This window comes from Gobius niger (genome assembly GCF_951799975.1).
Source record: "Gobius niger genome assembly, chromosome: 20".
NCBI lineage: Eukaryota > Metazoa > Chordata > Actinopteri > Gobiiformes > Gobiidae > Gobius > Gobius niger.
The window spans coordinates 3,386,334-3,413,384 of NC_136871.1; the positions used below are offsets into that span (position 1 = coordinate 3,386,334).

At 40.7% G+C, this 27,051-nt stretch overlaps 1 protein-coding gene across 7 annotated transcripts in view; it reads left to right on the top strand.

The window, feature by feature from the left end:
* Positions 1 to 27,051, top strand: part of ptprt (protein tyrosine phosphatase receptor type T) — a 339,518-nt gene that overhangs the window by 139,164 nt on the left and 173,303 nt on the right. For all 7 annotated transcript variants that reach the window (XM_079579208.1, XM_079579213.1, XM_079579209.1 and 4 more), the window contains exons 12-13: positions 20,976 to 21,177; positions 24,441 to 24,543. In XM_079579208.1, coding sequence (XP_079435334.1) covers positions 20,976 to 21,177; positions 24,441 to 24,543 — 305 coding nt within the window. The remainder of the gene's footprint in view (positions 1 to 20,975; positions 21,178 to 24,440; positions 24,544 to 27,051) is intronic.

The window sequence follows — 27,051 nt, forward strand, 5'->3', positions numbered from 1 at the left end:
TGGTCCTGTGCATAACCAAAACATTAACTGATAAAGTCAAAATCTTCTTTAATAATATGTATTTGTAGTGAGTGAGTGAGTGAGTGAGTGAGTGAGTGCTGTATTTGCCATTTGTCGCTGCGACTGAGTGCGCCTCCGCAGTGCAGCTCCCTCCACTCCACGTCTTTAACCATCTTCTTGGGAAGATCTTAAATAAAACTATACGTAGTTTAAAAATGTTAAAATTATGTATTTTCCTCCCCCTACATGTCCCAGCAATGTCCTATGGTGTAGAATGAGCCCAGACCTGTGCCGTCATGCACGAGCTTAATATAGAAGGTGCAGTTACACGTATGACCTGAGGTGGCAGTAGTGAGTAGAAAATGGCCAACTTGCATCTAGCCCCTTTTAAACAAACCAGTGTTAATTTTGACAACATATTTTATTTTAGTTTTAGGCTTAGTCTTTTGACTAAAATGTAATTTCATTTTAGTCGAGATTTAGTCAAAAAAAGCTTTTCAATTTTAGTCTAGTTTTAGTCAACTAAAATAGCATGTAAATTTAGTCGACTTAGCATTGATAATATTCATTATAATCATATTTAAACCAGGTCCTCAACTTAATGGAGCTGCTTCCACATGAATAAGCTGCTCCTTTGGCAGTGAATTTAAATGATATGATATGAGGGCGGGACGGTAGCGCAGCGGTTAGCGCTCTCGCTTCACAGCTAGAAGGTCCCAGGTTCGATTCCCACCTGGACGGGGCCTTTCTGTGCATGTTCTCCCCGTGCCTGCGTAGGTTTCCTCCAGGTACTCCGGTTTCCCCTACCACTAAAAACATGTACAATAGACTCCCCTCTGAAAAAGAGATTCTTAATCTCAGTGGGACTATCCTGGTCAAATAAAGGTCATTAAAATAAAATAAAATGTGAGGCTCTTTCAGACGGTCAATAGAAGTTTGGATGATTTTAGTCTCTCCTTTTTTCATTTTATTTAGTCTTTTTTTAGTCGACTAAAATATCTGGACATTTTAGTCATAGTTTTAGTCTCAAGAGAAACTTTTAATTTAGTTTTAGTCCAATTTTAGTCGTCAAAAAAATCACTTTGACTAAAATTAAGACAAAATATTTTAGTCGACAAAATTAACACTGAAACAGACAAATATAATCTGTCTGTGGTGCTGCTTCAGTGTTTCAAAAGTTTGTAAGCGTTCTTCTCTTAACTCATTGACTGCCAATGACGTGCATAGACGTCAAATAGGTTATTCAATAGGAACAGCTGCAGTAAAGCCTTGAGCAAATCTGGTGTTCAAATCTGAGTTGTGCCTAATGCTGCCAGGTGCCCTTTCGTTTTTTCACCTTTTTGATCAGAACAGCATTTTGGGTGATTTCATCTATTTTCTACGGACGATTACTAAAGAATGGAAAGAGGTACAAACAAACTTTTTTTTTTAGATGAAAGAAGAGAGTCTGATCTTTGTGGACTTTGTGGAGCACGCCAGTCTTTTGACCTGAACCCTAAAATTTATTGAAATGAGAAGTCTCATAAATTGCTCCATGAGGTTGTTTGAGAATATCCATTTACGTATATCCATGTACTTAATTAAACTGTAACAGAAAATAATCCACCGTTTCTTAGCTCTCTCTGCTTTTGTCTAATTCTCCAGTCGTTCATTGGACCTAATGTCGCTGTTGACGTAATTCGTCTCCTCTCTGTGCTTGAAAGATGGGAACACATCGTACACAAAGGCACAGCGGAGCAGGACGCGACTGGAGGCCCTTTAGATGTGGCAGATGAGGCCTTTAATCCGTCAATAGCTGCAATTATAGTAATTATCTCTAATAGCAGTGCTTTGTGTGGAGCCTCTGATATGTTTAACACGGGGAGTGCACGTCACATTGATATTAATGAAGTGACACAACAGCCCAAATGAACTGCACTCCCCACATGACACTTATGGGAGTCTTTGGGTTGTGAGATTATGGGTCTAATGGAGGTGTGGGCGTTCTGCGGGGGAGTCTTTGTCCTGAAGAAGACAGAGGACGTGCTGTCGTGTGGTGGAGAGGGGCTCGGAGAGAAAATGGCTGCAGTTACATCGAAGGGACAGGAGGCCAAAGAACAGGCGCATCGTGGGTTAATGTGGATCAGATCATTAGTGACAGTGCAGGACGCCATGGTGTTTCGTTAGCAAGACAAGTTGCCGGTTCTTATAAGACTTTATGTGGAAAAGGGTTAGACTCTTGTGCACTAAGAGCAAGCATAAAACCATCACAGCTCATTGTTCATTTTATCGACTAAAATATTTTGTCATAATTAGTCAATTTAAGTGCTTTATTTTTCATTGTTTTGGGTCAACCTGACCAGCATGGGTTTGGAGGCAGTGTTAATTTCGTCAACTAAAATATTTAGTCTTAATTTTAGTCAATGTGATATTTTTGACGACTAAAATTGGACTAAAACTAAATTAAAAGTTTCTCATGAGACTAAAACTATGACTAAAATGTCCAGATATTTTAGTCGACTAAAATAAGACTAAATAAAAATGAAAAGGAGAGACTAAAATCATCCAAACTACATGTATTTGTTATTTTAAGTGCAAAAAGGCTAATTTCATTGAAATTTTTCTACTTTGCAAGTCAAAGTTCGGTTTAGTTCAGTTCAGTTTATTCGGTCAAAATTATGACAAAAGATTTACATTCAGTTAAGTATACTTCTTCATAACATAACATACAAAATGACCGAAAAGGTATAATAATAATGCATTGGTTTTATATAGCGCTTTTCTGGACACTCAAAGACGCTTTACATTGCACTATTCGTTCACTCCATACTTGGTGGTGGTAAGCTACTATTGTAGCCACAGCTGCCCTGGGGTAGACTGACGGAAGCGAGGCAACCAGTCTGCGCCATCGGCCCCTCCGACCACCACCAACCACTCACTCCATTCGCTAGGCTTCCTGGTGTTCCCAAACGGTCTCCCATCCAAGTACCGACCAGGCCCTTCCCTGCTTAGGTCTGACGGGATTGGGCAGAGCAAAGGCGGTGTGACCACGATATAGGCGGAAGCTAATGCTTATTTTGCCTACCCTTGTAATCATATACAGTATTATTATGCAACAGTATTATTATTATACAATCTTAAATCCAGTCATTTTAACTCGTCAAGACATGACTTCTTGCAGTGTAGTGTTTCCTCCCAGACTTTTCAACCAAATATACAGATTTCACGTTGCATTTTATGAAGTCAGTACAAACATCCGCTATCTGCACAATCACCGAGTTCACAAACCCACAGAAATGCATCTCGTCGACTTGATTTGTGACAGCGATGCGACACAAAGTCCTTTTCGAGACCTCCTCTGTCTCACAGCTGCCTCCTCTCAGATAGTTTTCCTCTGTGTCGATACAGGACTATATTTAGTGTGGCCTTGAGCTCCGATCCCATTGACACAGTCACTGAGACTGTCTGCTCTGACAGGACGAGGCTGCTCGTGCCTGCACTCCTGACTGCTGCTCCAACGCACTGCAGTGTGGAGGCAATTCATCAAAAATGAATCAAAGCTTTTCAGAGCTTCGGAACTTATTACTCTGTGCAAGTTTGTTTTTGCACCATATTGTTATTTTTCTTCTTCAGGCTGTTGGATTGGAGCGTCCCAGGTGATGGGGATGTTTGTAATGAGAGGATGTGTGGTCAAAACAGGTGTGCAGAATTATTATACAGATATTTTCCCTCACACAAAATGGGAAGGAAAAAACATCTGAAAATAAAGCCTTTAAAAACTCTGTCTTTAGACCAGTGGTTCTCAACCTTTCGGAGCCGCGACCCCATTATAACAGTTAATTAGGATCGTGACCCCCACCCGGGTCAGACCATGGGAAAAACAGGGACAATTAACCCCTTAACTCCCGCCTGAACCGAGCACATTTTCTCCAGTTTGGCTTTACCCCAGTCCAAAAGCTTCTGGAAAAAAGCAACAAAACTGAGACGAAAACAATGACGGAAATGTGACAAAAAAGTGACGAATAATTTGACAAAATGTGACAAAAAAATGACAAAAATTTGATTAAAAATTGACCAAAAAATGAAAAAAATGTGACAAAAAATGTGACAAAAATGTGACAAAAAATGACAAAAAAATGATGAAAAAGTTACAAAAATGAGTTGAATACCCCACAAAAAAATGATGGAAAAAAAAATCTGCTGACGTGAGGTAAAAGATCCTCTCGGTTCAGGCGGGAGTTAAGAGGTTAACCTATATAACTCTTAAAAAACAAAGAAAAAACAATGGCTAAAACAAAAATGAATTAAATTTAGAACAAATAATAGCACCCTGGTAAAATCGCATGTATGCTACGACACCATAATAATAATATTAAAATATATATTTTATCTATATGCTCTGGCGACCCCCCAAATTTGTCTCGCGACCCCCTAGTGGGTCCCGACCCCCAGGTTGAGAACCCCTGCTTTAGACCATCCCGACCCAGTCTTAACAGCATGTGTCTTGATCAATAGTGCTCTGGTTTACACTAGTAATGTCTCTGAGCACTGAACACCTTGTACTTCTGGACACCTCAGGTTAGTTACAGCTGCTAGAAAAAGTGTTCTTGAGTCTTTGACCATCATTCATTGTCGTCGCACTTCATGAAAAAGACGCTCTTCTGAGCTGCCTGAAACAGTCCTCCATCTTTTTCTCATACTGTCAACACACATAAGCCTTTTGGAAAGATATAGCATATTTTCTGACAAGCCACACTTAAACTCTAACCTATTGTATGAACATATCATCTTTGGATACTTCAATAGAATACACGATAAAGACAAAGAGTTTCTTGTAAAGCTATTACTATTGGTTTTAAAATTCCATATCCTCAAATAAATTTTTCCTGGCAGTAAATCTATACATGCCTTTCAGACTTTTGTTGTTATGGCGGCCATTTTGAATACCGAAGAATTATGCAGTACTACAACATATAACAATCTCTACTCAGGATATAAAAGAAAGACAACTGATTGACAGTGGCATTTTTATGTACTCGTAATCATTGCTCAAGAAGATAAGTCAAAACCCCAGAGACACACATTCATGTGAAGAAGTCAGGGTTTAAGATGTTAGCATGCTACCGTTTAGCATTTAGCTTCAACAACTCAGCTCTGACCTCTCCAAGAGAAAGCCCTGAGCCACATTCCAAACCTTGGATACAACATGTGACAGAGGTCAGAGCTGTGCTGTTACTGCAGTATTTCCTCAGTGTCCATAGATGTGAGCCACACATGTGTTTATCGTGTTGACAGTTGCTAACCGGTAGCATGCTAACGTCTTGAGCAGCTTAAACACTGACTCAGATTTGGACTCTGTTGACATGACAAACTGTAAAAATCACAGAGAAAGGTTTTCTGTTTTCCTCTTTGATGTGTTTATTTAGTCTGAGAAGTGAAGCAGATCTTTAGTAAATCCTGCTGTAGCTCGACAGACTGAGCTGCTACGTCTGTGCCACATTTGCTGCTTATATCACAAAAACGTCTCTGGGGCCGTGTTTAACTGTTATCTTGAGCAATGATTACGAGTACATACAAATGCCACTGTCAATCACTTTTCTTTCATTTTCATCCTGAGAAGAGATATTGCTACATGTTGTGATGCTGCATTATTCTACTTCGGTATTCAAAATGGCCGCCGGAACTACTCGTGACATCATTGGGAACGCATGTATACGATTCCCGATGGAAATGATAAAGCCGATCAAAATTAAAACGGTCTTTGACATCATGAAAATAGTTGTTATTTTAAATGTATCTATTGTTTTGTTTTCCTTTTTACCTTTATTTGATAATTATTTCAGTTGAGTGTATGTTATTTGTTCCCTTCTTGTAAACTGTGCCACTGGCTATATTGTTTTTCTTGCAAGAGGGGGAAAGAAAAGAAAATTCTTACTACTTTGAAAATTCAAGAGGGCTGCATTTCTCTGACCAGCTTTTAGCAATTTGTGACTTTTCAGAGTTTTTCCAGACGTCTTTTCCTTCCCGTTTTGTGCGAGGCAATCACACTTCCTGTCACCACAAACATCACCATCGCCTGGGACACTTCAGTCCAAAAGCCTTTCACATTTACACCGTTTGAAAATGTGAAGAAAAAACAACAATAGTCAATAAACTCACTTGTGTAAGAATTGTGTGTTTGTGTACAAAACCCAGGGTGCTGGTGGATAGTTTGTGAACTGCAGGCGATATCAAGCCCTTAACTCCCACCTGAACCGAGTACATTTTCTCCAGCTTTACCCCAGTCCAAAAGCTTCTGGAAAAAAGATGGGAAAATAGCAACAAAACTGAGACGAAAACAAGGATGAAAATGTGACAAAAGTGAGAAAACATTGACGAAAAAGTGACAAAAAATTACAAAAATGGACAAAAATTCGACAAAAAAAGTGAGAAAAATTTGACGAAAAATGGAGGAAAAAATGGACAAAAAAGTGATAAGAATTTGACCAAAAAATGTGAATAATTTGACCAAAAATGACAAAAAATTTAGAAAAAATGACAAAAATTGACAAAATTTTGACAAAAAAAGTGAGAAAAAATGGACGAAAAAGTGATAAGAATTTGACGAAAAATTGAGGAAAAAATGGACGAAAAAGTGATAAGAATTTGACAAAAAAAATTGAATAATATGACGAAAAAGTGACAAAAAAAATTGAAAAAATGGACGAAAAAGTGATAAGAATTTGACAAAAAAATGTGAATAATTTGTTGAAAAAGTGACAATAAAGTCACGAAAATTTGACAAAAATGAGACGACTGCCCAACAAAAAAAGTGATGAAAAAAAATCTGACGTGAGGAAAAAGATCCATTTAGTTTTGTAGGTCTTTCAAATGAGTTGTTACACTGGCCTACAGGATTTGGGTAAAGCTGAACTGGAGAAAATGCTCTCGGTTCAGGCGGGAGTTAAGAGGTTAATAAATAGGATTTATGCACAGAAAAAGTATTTTGGGGGTAAAGTTTGTCCCTCAGCGCCCCCTAACTAAAAACATCTTCCCACGGCTCTGTTTGTGTAGACTTAGTAGTTTCAAGCAGATACTTGAGTTTACGACACAATCAAATGGCATGAACAAAAAAGCTGTATAAATACTGAGTTGCTTATTAGTCTCGGGGCCAGTTTTGGACTGATTTCTAATGTCTGCTCTGCCTAATTTCACCTGTGTATGAGTAGTTTTTGTACAGAATTCAGCACACGAGGTTTCTCTAGAGATGAGCTGAAGTGCGGAGAATGCACTGACACAATAGTTAGATTTCTTCCTCGGTGTGTTGTGTCGAGTCGTTCAGAAATGCAAAATCGAAGAGTGAGACAGAGGCTGGATTCAGAGCAAGGCCGTGCCATTGTTCCCGTTCAGATAAACACGCTCGGGAGAATGGCGGAGGCAGGAGAAGACCGTCTTTGTCAGTTTCCATCAATAGAGCGGAGATAATGTCGAAGAAAAGGCTCCATCGGTCCAATCGGACGGCTCAATCAGCGAAGAGAACAAATATGCAAATGTGAAACCCAATTTAATGCATTTATTTTACACAACACTATGATCCAAACAGTCAGTAATGTTTGTAAATATCACCTGCTAAACAACATCGTATCACCTGACGCCCGGCTTCACTGAGAACGTTGGAGGAGGTAGTTCCACGTTTCCCTCGTGTGAACGGGAGGACACAAGGACGAACATAGAAGGGCTGTCTGCAAACTGACTAAACTCACGGTCGCATTATATTGCATTGTGAAGCTTCCAACATTTATATGTAGTCAAAAAAACGGCCTGTAACTACTTTGTGATTTCTTACTTTTATTTAAGAAAGCTCCAGAGTTGCCTTTAAGGCGAGACGCGGCAGGTGAATTTGGCATCCGCACAGTAAAGTGAAGATTACTGCGCGGATTTCGAACTACTCCTGGTATTATTACGCCTTACAATATAGTCCCCCCTTTTATCCGCTTAGAAAATCCACATTGTTTAATTGTGTGTAATTATACTTTGTAGTGGAACACTTCACGTAACCATATTTAAATAGGGAAAACGTGGAAGAGCTCGGTAGCTTCTATCTTGACCTGTTTTGGAGCTATAGTGGAGAGAGGGAGAGGCTAAATGCTAACGCCGTCTGCGCTGTGTTTACGTGACTGAAGATCAGACAGGTCCTAAAGAACTCGTCAAAGCTAAGGTAAGAACATATCTCAGTATGTAAAAACGGTGGCCTGTTCCTTTAAGCTGCTGACAGGAAGTGACATAGACAGAGGTAAAGTTCCTAAGCAGTTTGACTCATTTCCCATTAACACAACAGTTTAAAATGGTTGCCTCTGTCACTTCCTGTCAGTGTCCAATAAGGAAGTGAAACTATAAACATCGCAAAAATGGTCAAACTAAATAAAGCTGAAGACATTTTTTTTTAGCAAAATCTTAAATGTAATTGTGTTTTCTATGTTTTAGGAAAGAATGTGTCTTATGTGTCATATGCACTTTCAAAAGCCACGGAATAAAAGGAAGTAGAACAAGGGTTAGGGTTGAACAGACCATTATGCAGACTGTATGTAAAGGAAGCAAACGACTGTTTCACCGCTTGTTTGCGCTTTGGATTTGAACATTGATTTCCAATGACCGCGGGACGTCTCCGCTCATCTATTGTCTCGTAAAAAATTCAAGATTTTCGAGTCTCTACGTCTCCACACCTTCACGCAGCAGCGCACATCAACTCCGCACTGATCAATGTAAGAGCTGCAGGTCCGCGCCCCCCCCCCCCGGCTGCACTTAAAGACGGACACACTGAGCAGATTGACTCGGCCCACTGGATAGAGGACTTCAATATTTGTAAAAAAAAAAAAAAAGAGAAAAAGAACTGTCAATGTGAGTCCCTGGACAAACATCAATGACAGTCAGAATCCATGCACTGTAAACCCGAACAAGTTCATTGAACTCAAATTTTATGTCGTAATAAAGTTTCCACAAATGTTTTGAGTTAACGAACTAAATTTTTTAAGTTATATCAAATCTATACCTACAAGTTCAGTGCACTCGTCCAATGTATATTTTATAAGTTTAGTAGACTTATCCATATTACTTTTTTGACAATTTGAACTTGAAATTTTAAAGTTCAACACACTAATTACATTAACTTTTTCTTGACTATTTCAACCTCAAATTTTAAGGTTTAGCAGACTCAATAAATTTACCTTTATGCACCTATTTCCACCTAAAATCTTAAAGTTTACCAGACTCATTATATTAACTTTTGCATGTCTTTTTCCACCTATAATTGATAAGTTTAGCAGACTCCACTTAGACAAAAGTACTACTAATAATGAACATTAAATACATAAAAAAACATCCAAGTATTCAAAGCCATAGAATTAATACAATGACATTTATTAATGTTTTGCCTTGCATTTACATACCATTTCAACTGTAACAATGTAACTTCAGCAAACTGCATAGCTATCAAAGCTCTGCATACTATTGGTAACAGGAGAAAAGTGCATGAAATAACCTTAATAAACTTATTAAAGGCACACTGCCAAACATTTTGGATCACTGTCAGCAATACAAAACATGCTCTTACTGACCAACTCAACACTGTAAATGGTTCAGATATGTAGTCTGTAATCAAAGAATGGATTTGGGGGAGAACCTAACCTATTTAAATCTCATATTTAGATGCTTTTGTGAACATCACCATGGAGATGAGCTGGAGACGTCCATACTCCCAGGAACGTTTTATTTATATTTGTATACATTTTTCAAAAATAACACTATCTGTAATGATATAAATTAGGGATGCACCGATACCGATACCAGTATCGGGTATCGGGCCGATACCAAATGCCTGTACTCATACTCGTACTCATTCATGAGGTCCCGATACCAGGAACCGATACCATTTGACGTGCGGCCAGCGCACCTACGAGGCGCACCTCTCAGCTGAGGAGAGAAAATAGCAACAAACTGGAGAATTCTTTAGTGGAAATACAATAATCCACATAGAGCTGACTTTATTACAGACTGCGCTCTCTAAACCAGAGTCTGAGCTGGATTTAACCAGAGCTTAATGTTGTTCGTGCTGCAGCGTCTGCAGTGTTTACAACATACAGGCTAACGATGCTAACTCGCGGCTAGCGCAGTTTTGGCCATTCTGACGCCGTTTTATGACCAGGGGTTCATTCTTCTGAAAAACTAACCCAGCGACTAAAAAGTCCTCAGAAAATCCAACGTAAAGACATACAGCATGTTTATATTGAGGAAAATGAGCTGCAGCAGAACAATGAAAACGCTGTAGCTTCTCGCTAAGTTGCTACAAAACACACGAGAAAATCCACACGGAGTTGAAGTAAAGACGAAAAGAGACCATTTAAGTAACCTCTCAATACTATTGTTAAATAAAAATACATAAATGAATAAAGCTCAGGCACTGGGAGCTTTAGGACATGAGCTTTTCTGTCTTTGATGGACAGTGCTATAAAAATAAAAATTATATTGAATGAAAATAAAAATAAATGGCATCAGCACAATTCTAATATAACTGCTCTTAAATGTGTAGCCTACTTGTAATGTAAATGAATAAATTTACTAATTACAAACCAATCTGCTGTGAAAAAAGTAAGAATGTTGAAGAAAATGCCTTGTACTCGTATCGGTATTCGGTATCGGCGAGTACTTAAATCCAAGTACTCGTACTCGTATCGGTTTTAGAAAAAGTGGTATCGGTGCATCCCTAATATAAATGCATATATTATTCTATTTATTGGATGGAATGCTACGCAGTGTGGCTTTAAGTGAAGCCCTCAAACCAAAGATACAAAAATCTGTAATAACTCAAACCCTTAAAACTTTAGAACTGTTGTGAATGTTTTTCAGTTAGCATAATTTTAATCGAAACAGAAAACAAGGTATGGTGACCAAGTGGAAAGTGTTCATTAATCAAGGAGAGCAGACATGGTATCAGAGCAGTGGTCATCTCGGCAGATCTTTAAGATGAAGTTTAACAGGGTAATGAGTTTCTTTAGGTATTCAATAGAAGTGGAAGCATGATCCATTTCTATTGAAATATAACTGGAACCTCAAATTAAGGAACAATTCAAAGTAAAACAAAAGAATAACATTGTAGACAATAGCCAAGCATAATCTCTATATTAATCACAAATCAACAACAAAAACCCTTCAGACATGGTTGGACATTCACTCGCACTCATTGCAATGCCCCCATCAGCAACTACATATAAAGCTGAGGTTTCCCCTCTTCTGCCCCCCTCACCTGCTAAGAACAACATCTACACTGAAGTAACATGAACCCAAGACCAAGAACGATAGCTGCAGAGTGCATGTGCGCTCTGTGGTGGTTGTCTCTGACGTGTGAATTGGATTTTCAGTCCAGTCACCTTTTTATTTCTGTTTATGTCCCGAAGAAGTTCATACATTTCCAGCTAGTTGATAAAACAGTGCGAAACATGTATGGCAAAATTAGAACAGGGAGACAAATTTTGTCAGTTCAATAACAACAACAAAAAAAATAACAAAGCTCTCCTTCCAACTTGCAGCTTCTTCTGTGAATTGCCAGTGACACAAGGCAAATCAAACCTCTCCTGGTGCGGCGACAGATAGATGCCAATTTGACGAATCCAAACGGACAAAACTAGCTTCACCGACCTCCAAAAAAAAAACGCCGTCTGTAGCCGACGGTGCTGTCCACACCAAACACACGTGTCCTGATTTTAGCCAAAACCTGCTTGACCATTCCCGACTGGAGATTACAGCGTTGAAAGGGCCTTTAGATGTTCCCAGGTGTGAAGAAATCAGGAGAAGCGATGAGAAGAGCAAGGGGACGATCAGCCACATTCAGTTCACCATTGTGCTGCAAGATACAAAATTGTGTCATTAATACTGGAGCAAGAAATTAAGCAATAGGAAGAAAATAAGGGACTAAATAAGAGAAGCAGATGAGAAAAGGACAGCAAAAAATATATACAATGCAAAGACCTGACCGTTCTGTCATTATCTTTTGCTGCGTTTACACATAGGCACGATGCGTTACGAATGGCATTTTTTCGTCATTCGTGACGTTCGTAACATGACTTAACGCGTCTTAATGGGATTCTTAACAGAACGCATCAGTTCGTGACATTCGTGATGTTCGTGGAGAAAGTTTTTGTCTGTCAAAAAATCTTCCACGAATGTCACGAATCACCCTCTGTTCGTGGAGTTCGCAACGGAGCGCGTCCTTTCGTGATGCGTCGTGGCGCTTCGTAATTCAGCGTGAGGGCATTCGTAGAGCATTCGTAGAGCAGAATCACTGTTTTCACTCACAAAATTGATGTAAACACACGCTACGCCGAAAAGTACATTTTCGGACCTGCAGCAGCAAAAGGAAAGTCACACACACTCGGCCAGTCCGCGCTCCAGGCCCGGGACAGCAGCACCTGCCGCCGCCGCTCCTCAGGTGCTTTTCCTCCTCCTGCGGTCGTTCCTCCTGATGTTTGGGAGCCAGTCCCTGCCACCCCTATTGCCCCACCGCTGGAGAACCCCACTGTTATATATTTGTCCCGATTTTCCCCGCGTTTGTGGGGAAAAAAGGACAGTAAGAAGTGCCTTTCCCGCGGTCCCTGAATGCATCTCCCACGCTGCCTCCACTGACCAAAACAACAGCGCATGGTTCCAGCAGCTACACTACAGATAAGTTAAGGCTTATTTACAACCTTAGACGCGTAAAACAAGCGGCGGTGGGCGCGGGGCAGGTGAAGACAGGCCTGTTTTTGTGGATTATAAAGTTTTTCCAACTGGAGCTGAGGACTGACCAGACGAGTGAGAATCATTGGATAAAGAGGTTTAAGGGCAGCAAGTTCTACGACGGATCCTCAGAAGATCGAGTGCACAGTGAGTGTAGTGTTTTTATGCTTATTCTGTGGAGCAAAGTCAGCCCAAATTGTGCGGCTGTTGCACGGACTTATCTGACATGAAGCGCGTGCGTTTGTTGATGCGTTTGCCCGTGTTACGCATTGACAGGAGCGGGGTTGAACTGGTGTGACTGTCCCATAGACTGAAAAACTATTGCTATTCTTCAGTATATGGACAGGCCCGACGCTGGTGTATTTGCTTTTTGTTTAACCCGATTTGGCGCGAGCCCAACGAGTCAGGGGCGCACGCCGGAGCGAGACGTCCCTGCTCCGCCTCAAACCCGGTGTGCGCGGCAGCGATCTTGTCCACATTCGCCCAATTCTTGACAGATTTTTGACAGAACGCGACAATTCCCAATAACTCGCAGCAGCTCGCAGCAGAACGCAACAGAACGCAACAGAACGCAACAGAACGCAACAGCACGCAACAGCGCGCAGCAGTGCGGGACGCATATTCGTGACCGTGCGTAATAATTCGTGCCATTAATCGTAACACGCAGTAACAGGTCGCAACAGTTCGTGGCGGCGCGTGAAACCTCTGCCCCGAATCACCCACATTCGTGATCCTCGGCCACGAATGTGGATTCGTGGCATTCGTGACTTGTCGTCGTTATGTGTAAACGCAGCATTAGCTTAAAATACACTACACAAGTATTCTCCAGATTTAGCTCCCAATTTGAGTATGGATTCCTCCAGATTATTTTCATCTTCTGGCATTCCAATATGCATGTTAAGACTGTGTGTGTCTGCTCTTAATGTACATTTGATTAATGTGTGCATTAAACAATATAAAAAATGGCTTAATTCAGATCACACACACTATCACCACTTCATTTGTGCAGTGCGGCCAATTTAGAAGCTTTACAAACATCCACTATGACTTTGCAAAAGGCTGTGTGTTGTGTTTTAAATAAAATAACTGGTATATTTGGCCAAATTGCCCAGCTCTTAATCCTGAGCCTTTATAGCTCCACAAACATGCTCTGAAATGCATGTGATCCTTGTGTCAGTTAACAGTTCATATTTCAGGGAATTTTCAGAGAAAATTCATTCTGCCGATGTACGAAGGCTCACCAAAATATTTACAAAGCACAAATATACTTACATTGCAGCATTCAGAGTAATATGTATCGTCCTCCTTCAGGTAGATGCAAACAAGGCGAAGGCTTCCTTTTGTCATCTTCCTAATAACAAAAAAGTAAATATGAAAATTGTAAAGAAAAAGAGAAACAGTGTGCACTGTGCATATACTTTTCTTGAACCTACAAAACTTCAAAATCTACATATCCTCCTACAAGGAGGAGGAAAGGAGAGAAGTGAAGCAGGAACCAAGTACTCCAACTGGTCTTGCCAATCATGACATTTTGTCTGTGTATGGATTTCTGGAGTCTGGTTATACCATTGTTCGCATTAGTTAATTAGTTATGGAGTCATAACTTTAAGAATTAAGTTGGACATACAGTTAAGAGATAAAGAGCAAAGAGCAGGTGCACACAGCCCCATAAAGAGCAAAGGCTAGTACAGGGATAATACAGTACCATTAGAGAACTCCGAATACTTTGTTAAAGGAATAGGCCACCGTTTTACATACTGCAAGATGTTCTTACCTTAGCTTGACGAGATGATGCGTAATTGTTTGGTCTTTGAGCGTGTACTCAGTCACGAAAATGTTAGCATTTAGCCTAACCCAGCAAAGGTATAGCTCCAAACTGGGGTAAAATCAGAAGCTACCAAGCTGTTCCCAATTTAAATACAGTTACATGAGCCTTTACACGATCCAAGTCTGTTTACACACAATTAAACATGTCGATTTTCTAAGAGGATAAAAAGGGGCACTATATTGTGAGACGTAATAACACCTGGAGTACGACGTCTGCACAATGATATTGTCGAAGGACATTTGCGTGACTGAGCGCATGCACAAAGACCAAACAGGTCCACATCAACTTGTCAAAGCTAGATATCTCAGTATGTAAAAACAGTGGCCAATTCCTTTAAATAACGAGTGATGTATTTTGATAGTTTTAAGCGCCAAAGCAGTAGTTACTTTTTCAACACAGTACCTCTTTACTTCAGGTCATCTCCTCTCTCAGGCTCAGGATTTCCCCATCCCATTGTAGCCAAAGCAGGTCCAGGGTCACTTTTTCCTGGGCAGCAGAGAGAAGCCGACTGCATCTACAAATACATGAACATGTATTACAAGTATGATACATAACCAAACAGAAAGAACAAGAACATGTGCTACCTGTGATCGATCTGCAGGGCCATTGCATTAGGAGATCCTCTATCAGATGTTCTACATTCTCTTGCAATCTTGCGTTCATATGAATGTGGATTCACTGGCCAGGTTTTACTCTTTTCATGCCAATGTTGACAGCCACCACAGCACAGCCAGATATAGATAAACCAAGCACTTCCTCGATCTGCAAGACATGGGGGAAATTAGCATGCATTTTAAAAGACCAGCACTGACTCATTTCATGTCATTTGATGTTCTCACATAAAATCACACAAAGGCAATTGGACAGCATAATATTCCAATATGATAGAAATAATTGTTGATGTAATTGTTAATTTACAGCGTAGTTTCTATGTCCTGAAAGTGCTTTTTTTTTACTGTAAATTTTACTACTAAACAAAGAGGTCTAAACCTGGACTAAATCTGGTCTAAACCTGGACTGAACCAGGACTAAACCAGGACTAAACAGAAGAATTGGTTTTGGCTCACTGCAGAATTTAGTATTTTTAGAAGAATTGGCTGCCTCCAGAATAATCGATTGTCCTCCCTGTTGCTTTTCACGTGTCCAGGAGAAAAGTACCAATGAGCTCGTCCTCAAAGCTGTTCCCTTCACAGCTTCTCTCATCTCCTGCTTCCTACTCTCTGTCATTCACTGCACCATTTATGCACTTTCATACAACTATTATTACATTACACTTAGTCATGAGAAGAAGAGATATCGCAGCGACCCAGTTCTGACAGACCGACTCCCGTTTCGGCGCATGTTTCAACACTCTGTCACGCGCAGCGGCCACGGCTCAAACCTTTACACCGGGTCGGCGTCTCCGTTAAACCTGCCGCTGGGCGCGGTGTACGAAGCTCAGCAAGTGTATTCGTGCTCCGCGGTTCTTTACAACGAAGAGAAACGCGGGGCACGAATGTGGCTAGCCGTTCCGTTGCCTTCGCTGCTCGCCCGGGCAAGGGACGTCACAAACAGCGACTCATTACCGATGGTTTAAACAACCTCACAACACAGATTTAACGTTTCATAATGTGAAATGAATTTACTTACCCAATTAGACCAGGAGAGATGAGAAGGGCTGCAGCCTCTCGACCAGTGACGAGGACGGTGTCTCCTTGTAACGTCCGTGGAGATGTTAGCCTTAAAGAGGGGGTATTATGCTTTTTTCAGCCACATAGCACCAGTCTATGGCACACTACAATGATGACGAAACCTTCTGTTGGTCTGTAAATGCAGTAAATTAGAATAACTGCCTTGTATAAAATTGCTCTTTCAAAATGGCGGTAGCGAAAGACTTGAAATAGGCCCCTGTCTCTTTAAGAACCTCTGACCCTTTCCGACACGCCCCCTCCACACGCTGTCTGTGGCATCACAACAACACTGCGCTCGTTGTCTCAACTGTATTGAAACTACGATCGGTGCATTTTAATTTTTATTGTTGGAAAGGAGCTACTGTTTATCACTTTGTGAACAATGGCCACACAGGATATTATTTGGAGACAAACCTTCCACACCGGACGCTTGGAAGGGGCTCTTGCCTGAAAAATAACTGCTGTTTGGAGGCTCTCTCTTTGCATCTGCCATGCCCTATGGATCTCTAACTATACCCCCATGGACGACACCAGGATCTGCAGGAGCCCATACAATTCAAAAGACGGACATTATCTGTGCAGGTGGACAGTGGTTTTTCGAGGTTACCCGTTAGCTTGTTATAATCGACTACAGCTCATTGTTGATGAAAAGTCTGCAATAAACCACAAATGTGTAAAGCCAGGCTCATTGTGTGATCATCGTAAAGGCTGCTTCAAGTAGTTGCCTGCTTTATTGACGTTATTTGTGCATAATATGCTGCCTGTTTTCAATGAATGTTGTGAAGGTGAAGGTTGTTAGCTTGTCGTGGCTAATAGTGCCTTAGCTCCGGGAGAAAACCACTCGGCTACGACTCACTGTAGATGAAATGTGAGCAATAAACTACGAAATCAACAAGCCCGGCTCAGTGTGTGATCATCATAAAGGCTGCTTCAAGCAGTTGCCTGTTTTAGTGACGTTTTCAATGCATAATATGCTGCTTGTATTCAGTGAATTTTCCCGTTAGCTTGTCGCGGCTAGCTTGTTAGCTCCGGGAGAAAGCCACTCGGCTATGACCCATTGTAGATGAAATGTGAGCAATAAACTTCCAAATCAACAAGCCTGGCTCCGTGTGTGATCATTGTTAAACGGTTCTTTATGTGTGTGGTGGTTTTATTGACTTTATTTGTGCATATTTCTCGTTTTCACGTGATGACTCGAGGTTTAGCTTAACATTAGCTTTCTCCGGAGGCTCTGTGCATCATCAAGGCCCAGCGCAGAACCAGACACTGAAATAAGCGTTCTTGTCACCGGTTTTAATCCTGGGTGTTTCGGTAACAGAAACACTGATGTGTGTCTTTGTAAAAGTCTGCTGTGGCTCCGGTTCACAACACATGAAGCTAATCCTCCATGATGACTCTGTTTACATCTTAGGGCTAGACACTGCGGGGAGGGGGTTCTGCTGAGGGGCAGTGGTTGGTTACTCGGCTGGTGACGAAAGGTTGGAGGCGTATCCTGGAGGTCGGAGGCGTTTCCTGAAGGAATCAGGCGTTTTATCCCTAAAATGGCTGCCATCGGAGTTTTTACAGATTACTCGAAAATACGTGAATGTGCCCAGGCAACACTTCAGGCATGTTTTTAATGAGGGAATGACTTAATAACATGATGTAAAGCTTGAAAAAGTCGATTTTGCATAATACCCCCCCTTTAAACTTGCTATGCTAGTTCAAAAGCACGGAGCCTCCAGACACGGCTTCGTTTGACTCTAGTTTAAACTTACTGGTATTATAGTCTGAAGAAAAACATCGCGTGGCCAATTATAAGCAAAAGAAACGTGTAAATGTTTTAAATTTATTTTCTGGATGAGAGCGAGTCATCTCCGCATCGGGCCGCCATCTTTCTTTTTCAAAATCAGTGCGTCAAAAGCAGACGATGGTTTGGTGACGTCATGACGTTGAAGGAGGACAAAACGCAAAAGTTTTGAAATGAAGTTTCTAACATTATCTGTATTCAACGTAAATCTCAATCAATCACATTTTGTACTCAAAATATTAATATTCAATCAACGAATTGTCTGCTTATGAGTCAGGTGCCTAAAAAAATTATGAGTTCGTATGACTGTTCGGGTTTACAGTGTGGACGGTGAGGGGGCTCAGGTGCTTTTGGCTCTGTTTGGAGAAAGGAAATGGGGCGGTTGTGTGGAGTGGCACGATCTGAAAGAACTGTGGCTTACGCTGAAGCATGTCCGCCCTGAGTGGTTTCATACGTCAACATGTCGGGGTAGAGAGAGTCGACACTGATGCGATATCGAGTTCCAGCCATAACTGAAGGTGCGTTTGCTCAAGAAGCTGTTGATCTTGTTGTTGGGCAGCGTGGCTTTCACTCTCAACAGAATCTCCGACCGGTAACTCGGGAGCGACCGACGGCACTTTCTGAGTCAAAATGTCAAAGTATTTTGTTTTAGACTTGCTGAGCACACTTCGAACAAGTGTCAAGTGTAAAACTGCTGTCATTTTCTTGAATTATTTAGAGTTATCATATTGGCTGCAGGGGAATTTTATCTAAGTCGCATTGTTAAAGAGGGGGTATTCTGCTTTTTTCAGTCCCATAGCACCAGTCTATATCACACTACAATGATGACCAAACCTTCTGTTGGTCTGTAAATGCAGTAAATTAGAATAACTGCCTTGTATAAAATGTCTCTCTCAAAATGGCTGTAGTGAATGTCTTGAAATAGGCCTCTGTCTCTTTAAGAACCTCTGAGCCTTTAGACACGCCCCCTCCACACGCTGTCTGTGGCATCAGTGGGGAGGGGGTTCTGCTGAGGAGCAGTGGTCGGTTACTCGGCTGGTGACGAAAGCTCGGAGGCGTCTCCAGGAGGTGGGGGCGTTCCTAGGAGGACTCAGGCAAACCTATCCCTAAAATGGCCGCCATCAGAGTTTTTACAGATTACTCAAAAATACGTGAATGTGCCAAGGCAACACTTCAGGCATGTTTTTAATGAGGGAGTGACATAATAACATGGTGTAAAGCTTGAAAAAGTCCATTTTGCATAATACCCCCCCCCCCCTTTAAACGTTCTTTGAAGAATATAAGTAGCTCTCTGACAGTTTCATGCAAGAAAGTAACTCCCTAGACCCAGGTTTAAAGGTTGAAGACCCATTTTCGACAGGTGATGGTTGGCAGATTGGATTTGAAAGCTCGTTTCTCAACTGTTGGGCCGCAGAACCCTTTTTAATGGGTTGCGAGCCTTTCCCAGAAAACATTTATTTTAATATTTATGAACTGAGAAAGCATAGTGTAAGTATTATCTGAGTCTGTTAAAATTACTGTTCTTTGATTGTTTTTCATTATGTCGAACAAAATCCATTGAGTTTTGGGTCGTGGCACATCCTCCTCTGGTGATGGTGGGTCCGGACCATTAAATGGGTTGTTTTTTTAATATACAACAGCATAGGTTTTACAGTACTGTAATTGATATTTGACAGAAGCAAGTTCTGGATAATGGGTAGATTTTTTTTGGTCATTTATTCATCTACTGATTATTTTGACGATTCATGGCTTGGCTGGGAAAGGTGAATGGAAATTGTATTTTTTACATGTTGACGTGTTGATGGAGTAAACTTATAGTGAATGTTTGTAGGAGGCTCTTTGTGTTAATTCTGCTTTCTGATTGGTTGAGACACAGACAGATATTTATGAAAATTACAATGTACAAAATAGGGATGCACCGATACCGATACCAGTATTGGGCCGATGCCACATGCTTGTACTCATACTCGTACTCATTCATTAGGTCTCGATACCAGAAACAACAACAACAACAAACTGGAGAATTCTTTAGTGTAAATGCAATATTCCACATAGAGCTGACTTTATAACAGACGACACTCCCTAAATCAGAGTCTGTGCTGGATTTAACCAGAGCTTAATGTTGTTTGTGCTGCAGTAATAAGTAACCATCTCAATACTATTGTTAAATAAAAATACATAAATGATTAAGCACAAGCATTGAGGAGCTTTTGGACATGGGCTGTTCTGTCTATGATGGACAGTGCAATAAAAATGAAAAATAATACTGAATGAAGAATTAAAAAAGTCAAAAGTGTAGGCTACTTTACTGAAGGAAATGTAAATGAGTAAATGAACTAATTACTAACCAATCTGTGTGAACAAGTCAGTCTATAAACCGTCTATTCACTTCAAAAAGTTTGTGGAAGAAAATGCCTTGTACTCGTATCGGTATTCGGTGTCGGCAAGTACATAAATCAAAGTACTCGTATCGGTTATAGAAAAAGTGGTATCGGTGCATCCCTAGTACAAAACACTACATACCCTTTCTTTACAAACAAAGTACATTTTCATCAAAAATACACATTTTTTTCATGTCATTTTTGCTCTATTTGACGATTAATCGATTGCTAAAATAGTTTTTTCAAGTATTAGTTGTTGATTGATCCATAGGTTGTTTCAGCCCTAATCATGGGTCAATATAGATAATTATGCATTTATTTTAAAGAGCGCTTTTCTGGACACTCAAAGACGGCGGTGTGGCCTATACATTGATCTTTCAAAGGTCAATTCAGTACAGCCAGTCAGCCAATGGACGATGAGCACTGGTGATGTTATTGAGTCCATTGAAGGTTTAAGGCAAAGTTAAATTACAATAGTCATGTCAATCAGCTGTGTCTATAAATAAATAAATGCATCACACAGGCATTACCTGACTCCTCTGCACTCAGTTGAGCACGCCGTCTCTCTGTGATGTGTCCAGATCACCTACAAGGCCCTGAGCTCGTGGGACCCCAGCGCCGACCTGAGCACGCAGAGAGGGCGAGTCTTCAAACTGCAGAACGAGACCCAGCACCTGTTCGTGGGGCTGTTCCCCGGGACCACCTACTTCTTCACCCTCAAAGCCTCCACCAACAAAGGCTTCGGCCCGCCAGTCACCACCAGGATCACCACCAAGATCGCAGGTGCGCCTCACGGGTTAACCACTCCGACGACGGCGGCCTGGCATTTAGATAATTGCCTCTGAAAGTTTGGTTTGTCACAGCGGCGGCGGCGGCGGCGGTTTTGGGGGGGGGTTTGTTGTGGGCTGGTCTGACCTGTCACTCACTTCCATTCACTGTCTGTCTCTTTGTCCGTTTTCATATCTCCGGGACATTTGTGTCTGTTTGCGCCATTGGAAATGTCAGCGCCGTCACAAAAACAGCAAAACAATCATCTTCCCATAAGTGAGATGTTAATGCTTTTCTTTGTGATAGGGCACTCTGCTCGGTAATCTCTCTCATCAGGGGCTCTTTCTTCTTTTCGTTCTCTTATTATTGAAAACATTTGATTTGTTATTTCCAACTTACCGACAACGCCCTGTTTTTTTTAAATTGTATAATAATATCAGAATCACGTACCCGAACAAGCTGATTGGACTTAAAAGTTATGGCGTAATGTGTTTCAATGCAACTTTTAAGTTAACCCCTTAACTCCCACCTGAACCGAGCACATTTTCTCCAGTTTAGCTTTACCCCAGTCCAAAAGCTTCTGGAAAAAAGCTGTGAAAAAAGCAACAAAACTGAGACGAAAACAAGGATGAAAATGTGAAAAAAGTGACAAAAAATGCACAAAAAAATGCACAAAAAAATGACAAAAATGGGCAAAAATTTGACAAAAAAGTGCCAAAAAAAAAGAAAAAATGACAAAAAAGTCACGAAAATTTGACAAAACTGAGATGAAAACAATGATGGAAATGTGACAAAAAAGTGAGAAAACATTGACAAAAAAGTGCCAAAAAATGTATGAAAAAGTGGCAAAATGTCACAAGAAATTGACGAAAAAATGACAAAATCTGACAAAAAAATTTAAAAATGTGATAAAAATGTGACAAAAAAATGACAAAAAAAATGATGAAAAATTGACGAAAAAATTGACGAATAAATGACAAAAATGTGACCAAAAAATTTACAAAAATGTGATAAAAAATGAAAAAAAAAAAAAAAGACTAAAAAGTTACAAAAATGAGTTGAATACCCAACAAAAAATGATGGAAAAAAAATCTGATGACGTGAGGAAAAAGATCCTCTCGGTTCAGGCGGGAGTTAAAAGGTTAATGAACCAAAAACGTTAAAGTTCAACTTTTCAACTTAGTTTATTAAGTGTTCTCAGTTTAAGTTGAACTTTAAAGTTTCCGGGTCATTAACTTTAAAGTTATGCTGAAACAGATCACGGCATAACTTTTGAGCCCAACAGTTTGTACATTGAGTTTTGAATCCAATCATCTTGTTTTAACCAACTTATTTAGGTACAGATTACTGAATACTCGTCTTTACATGTATTTACTAACGTATTCCGTAATACTTTCACATTGGTTTGCATAATATTAATGCATACAATGAGTGTGTGATTAAGAAGATGTTTAGGCTACGCTTGTTTCTCGCCTGTTACGAACTTATTTACCACTAATTTGCTAAACTTTTCCCCTTTTGATCTTAGAATATGAAACTGAACTTGAATGATTGAGTACCGTGATGTATCCCTTTCATTATAAGAAAGTAACTGTACTATAAATACCCTGAAATGAAGTGTTGGGCAAGTTACCTTAAAATTGTAATATATTCTATACGAGTAGTTAAAATTAAAAAAAATGTAATGTTTGTATTTTTCTATATTACTGTTTCAAAAATGTGTCCGAGTTTAGAGGCAGGAGATATATCCAAATAGTTGTCTGGGCTATATGCAAGATTGGGATATCGAATATTTTATAATTTGTGCACTCTGACCCCCCAAACATGTATTTTCGGACTTTGTTGCGTTGTCCTTGTGGGCTACCGTAGAGCGGTGCGAGCCAGCCGCCCCCTCCCCTGCATAAGAGATAAGATAAGATAAACTAATAACACAGTCAAAACAACAATATAGATACAGACGGCGTCTCGTCATAGAAGGGGGCGTGGCTTCGCCGAGGGGGAAAATAGAATCTTTAGAGAAACACAATTTTTCCCTCTTTTTTGCCATTTTCTGGTGGAATATGAACTTATTTATCACATATGAATAAAGTCAAGTGTAAATCAAGTCCATATGGATATTTTCTCACAGCAGATTGTTCAGTAGAAGCGAAAAAACGGCAGTTGTAGCAAGCGCTAGCTCTAGCCTGGTGCGAACATTTAGCATCAAGTTAGCATTCTCCGTTATTTATGTATTTATGGGCTGTTGAACCACTTTGCTCCTCCCCATGTCTTTGTTTCTTTATTTAGTAGAAACTATATTCATATTTCAGCGTTTGTTACAGTAGTTTTTGAATAATTAGAGAAAGTTTAGATTTTTCTCCAAATTGTTTCCCCCTTAACTGTTTTCAAACATGACCATATATGGGCGATTCCAGAGATGCCGTCTGTATCTATAGAGACATGGGGAGGAGCAAAGTGGTTCAACAGCCCATAAATACATGAATAACGGAGAATGCTAACTTGATGCTACATGTAAGCATCGGGCTAATGCTAACGGTTAGCTAGCGCTTGCTACAACTGCTATTTTTTCACTTCGACTGAACAATCTGCTCTGAGAAAATATCCATATGGACCTGATTTACACTTGACTTTATTTGTATGTGATAAATAAGTTCATATTCCACCAGAAAATGGCAAAAAAGAGGGAAAAATTGTGTTTCTCTAAAGATTCTATTTTCCCCCTCGGCGAAGCCACGCCCCCTTCTATGACGAGATGCCGTCTGTATCTATACTTTTGTCACTTGAGTCGCTCATATTTGCGAGGAAAGGGCTCAGGACAAGTTGTAGCACTGCCTTGCTAGCTAGCTAACTTTCCTAACTTTTAGCTTGGCGCTAACTAACAACATGGTGAAGAAAACCATGATACAAATGCAGTAAAGGCGAATCATATCCTCCTCACCTGTTTTCGTCAGATCTCACATTAGACAGGATAAAGGACATTAACACCAGATTCTCACAGTTTGTCCATAACACAACTCTGTTTTGCTCGGCTGTGCGTTATCAGAGTTGTCGTGTATGTCGTTTGTAACACAACCTTTTCACTCTGTCATCACCTCTGAGCATCGTCACAAAACACTCCGACAACACGGCACCTCCACTGTCGCCTAAATGTCACGTCGGCCCCCATCTTCATCCGCTCACTCGGCTTCGGTCTGACCAGTGCCGTTAAACGTGTGGGATTTCACACTTGTTAAACCCAAAGAATAACATCTTCTCGTTCTGCGTTGTGTAAACTCCAGCTCCCATGATGCCCGAGTACGAGTCTGAAACGCCGCTGAATGAAACGGAGACGACCATCACCATTTTACTGAAGCCTGCGCAGTCCAGAGGGGCCCCCATCAGGTGAGGCTCTGTGTTTGTCTGTGTTCACTCATTGTGGATTCATTTTCCTTTTAATCCGAGGGCCTCTGTGATCTTTGTCAAGGGAAAGGTGATGCTGCTTTTGCAAAGTAAAACAAGATAATGCACTTTGAGGATTCTGTAGTGGCAATGAGACGTTTTTCTTTATCTACCCACTCTCGCTTCATTTACTCCATTTGATGCACCAAGACAAAGTGCCTCTAAAAATGTGCCACGTAAGAGTCGTTTCACTCAGGACTATGAATAAACTTTACTCATCAGGCTTTTATTGAAACGTCGAAAGCCTTTGGAGAGTTACTGGAAACTCCTGAGGGCAGCGGTGTGTGCTTCACAGCTGGAAGGTCCTGGGTTCGATTCCCACCTGGACGGGGCCTTTCTGTGTGGAGTTTGCATCTTCTTCCTGTGTCTGTGTAGGTTTCCTCCGGTTACTCCGGTTTCCCCTGTCACTAAAAACATGTACAATAGGCCAGGATGTATGAGAGTGTGTTTGAGAGCGCGCATGGGGGACGACGGATGGAAATTAGCCCAAGGCAACAATCCTGTGTGGCTTGTTTACATGCATGAGACCATAGACTGTAAAAAAATAATGGACAGCTTCTGCTCACTCCTCCCCGTTTACCATAAAGGCCACAATCGAGGGGAATTCATGGTGGATTTACAGACTCCTCCTCCCCAGCTCTGACGAAGCATGTTCCTAAAAAGGGCATAAGGGCGGGATCTTCACTGTAGGCTCCGCCCTTACGTGACGTGTAGCTCGCGCTGCTCCAATGCTAACAGTCCAAGTCCCATTAAGTACGAGATTTCAAAAATTCTTTTTACGAAAACCAGCCTGGTTTCTTTAATTGTGACTAACCCAGCGTTATCTCAGGAGGAAGATCTGGCCTAGTCTAGTGTTGAAAACATTGAAACCAGGCGATAAAGTTGTTTTTAAGATGTCTAAACTCCAATGCTTTTCAATGGGGCAATAGTGGCGATTTGGAGGTGCTACAGCAATGGCGGAGCGATGGCGGCCCCCAGTGTCGTGGTCATAAAGCAGAGCAGCCAGCGGCCATTGCATGAGACCCATGTATGTTCATTAACATGCACTGTCCCGACCAAATAAACCAATAAATACATTTTAGAATTGAAGAAAACACACATCCATCCATTCACACTGAGTGCATATGACACATTAGACACAATTTTTGCTAAAACATAGTTAACACAATTATACAGTACATAAGATTTTGCTAAAAAGGTCAAATATGCACTAATATGAACTCTACATGAAAAGTTACAGACGGCACCTTTAAAATTCCTGCTTCATTGAAGTAAAATGACAGTTATTTACTTACAACAGATGTTGTCCATCTGAATAAGTCCGATTTTGAAAAGCGTTTAAACCTGTCATGCAATTTAAAGCAGTGCTAAGTAACTTGATTGGAGGGTCTTTCATCTCCCCCTCGTGCCTCTGGCCAGAAAACCACAAATGCAACTTCGCTGCCTCCGGGTCAGAGGCGCAATACACACTAATGGAATCACTAAGAAGAAGCTAACAGGCTAATGAGCAAAGCTAACTGCGGCTAGCGCCACTTAAACAGTATTTACAGCCAAGTTTGAGTGAAAAAATAGGATTTCCATTGTGTAATTGGATGTACAATAACCCTCTCTCCCTTTGTCTTGTCTGTCAGCGTAGTATTTACTCTCACGGACAATTAAAAAGTAAAAAAAATCGCAATTTGCTACGACACCTGCAGTGGCGCTTATGACCTCGAGGGGCATGAGTTACTTAGTACTGCACTACAAAAAGTAAATATCAAGCATTGGCTTAAATGACTGGAATTGAGGAAATGTTTCTTGTTTTGAGCGGTTTTCACTCATTTAGAAACTTTTCCTGATCGGACCAAGTTTACTTTGCTTGTTTGAGGACATTTCAGACCAGTTCTAGGGTAAATCTCGCTTGAAATAAGAAAGTAAAATTGCCAATGAGATAAGACCAATTTTCTTACTTCATTGGCAAAGAAAATGACCTGAAATAAGGATGAAATGCATCGAAACGAGTCAGAAACATCTCAGAACAAGTGAAATAATCTAGGGCAAATGCCCAACAACTTCTTAACCAGTCAAAACAACAAAAATGTGGATTATTATGCTCAAATTGAGATGTTTATACTGATGTAGTTAAATACTTTTTGCAGTGTGGTTTAACCAATCCAAGACCTTAACCTCCATTTGATTTGATTTTTAGATTTTGCTCATATTATTTTGTCCCGTATCCCCTTTAATCAATCTTTATCTGAGATGTTCTGTGATTGGGGAAGTCAGAGCTTGCAAAGGAAATCACAGAGGAGAACTCGCTAACGCCAGACTGAATCCCTCACTGACCCAGATACTGAACCTGTGACCTCCTTGTTGTTGGGCAAAAGCAATGTATAGAAAACAGCTCCGTGCAGTCGGCGTCGGTACGGTCTGCTTGTGCCTCGGTCTCCATCAGCTTGAAAGTGATATTTT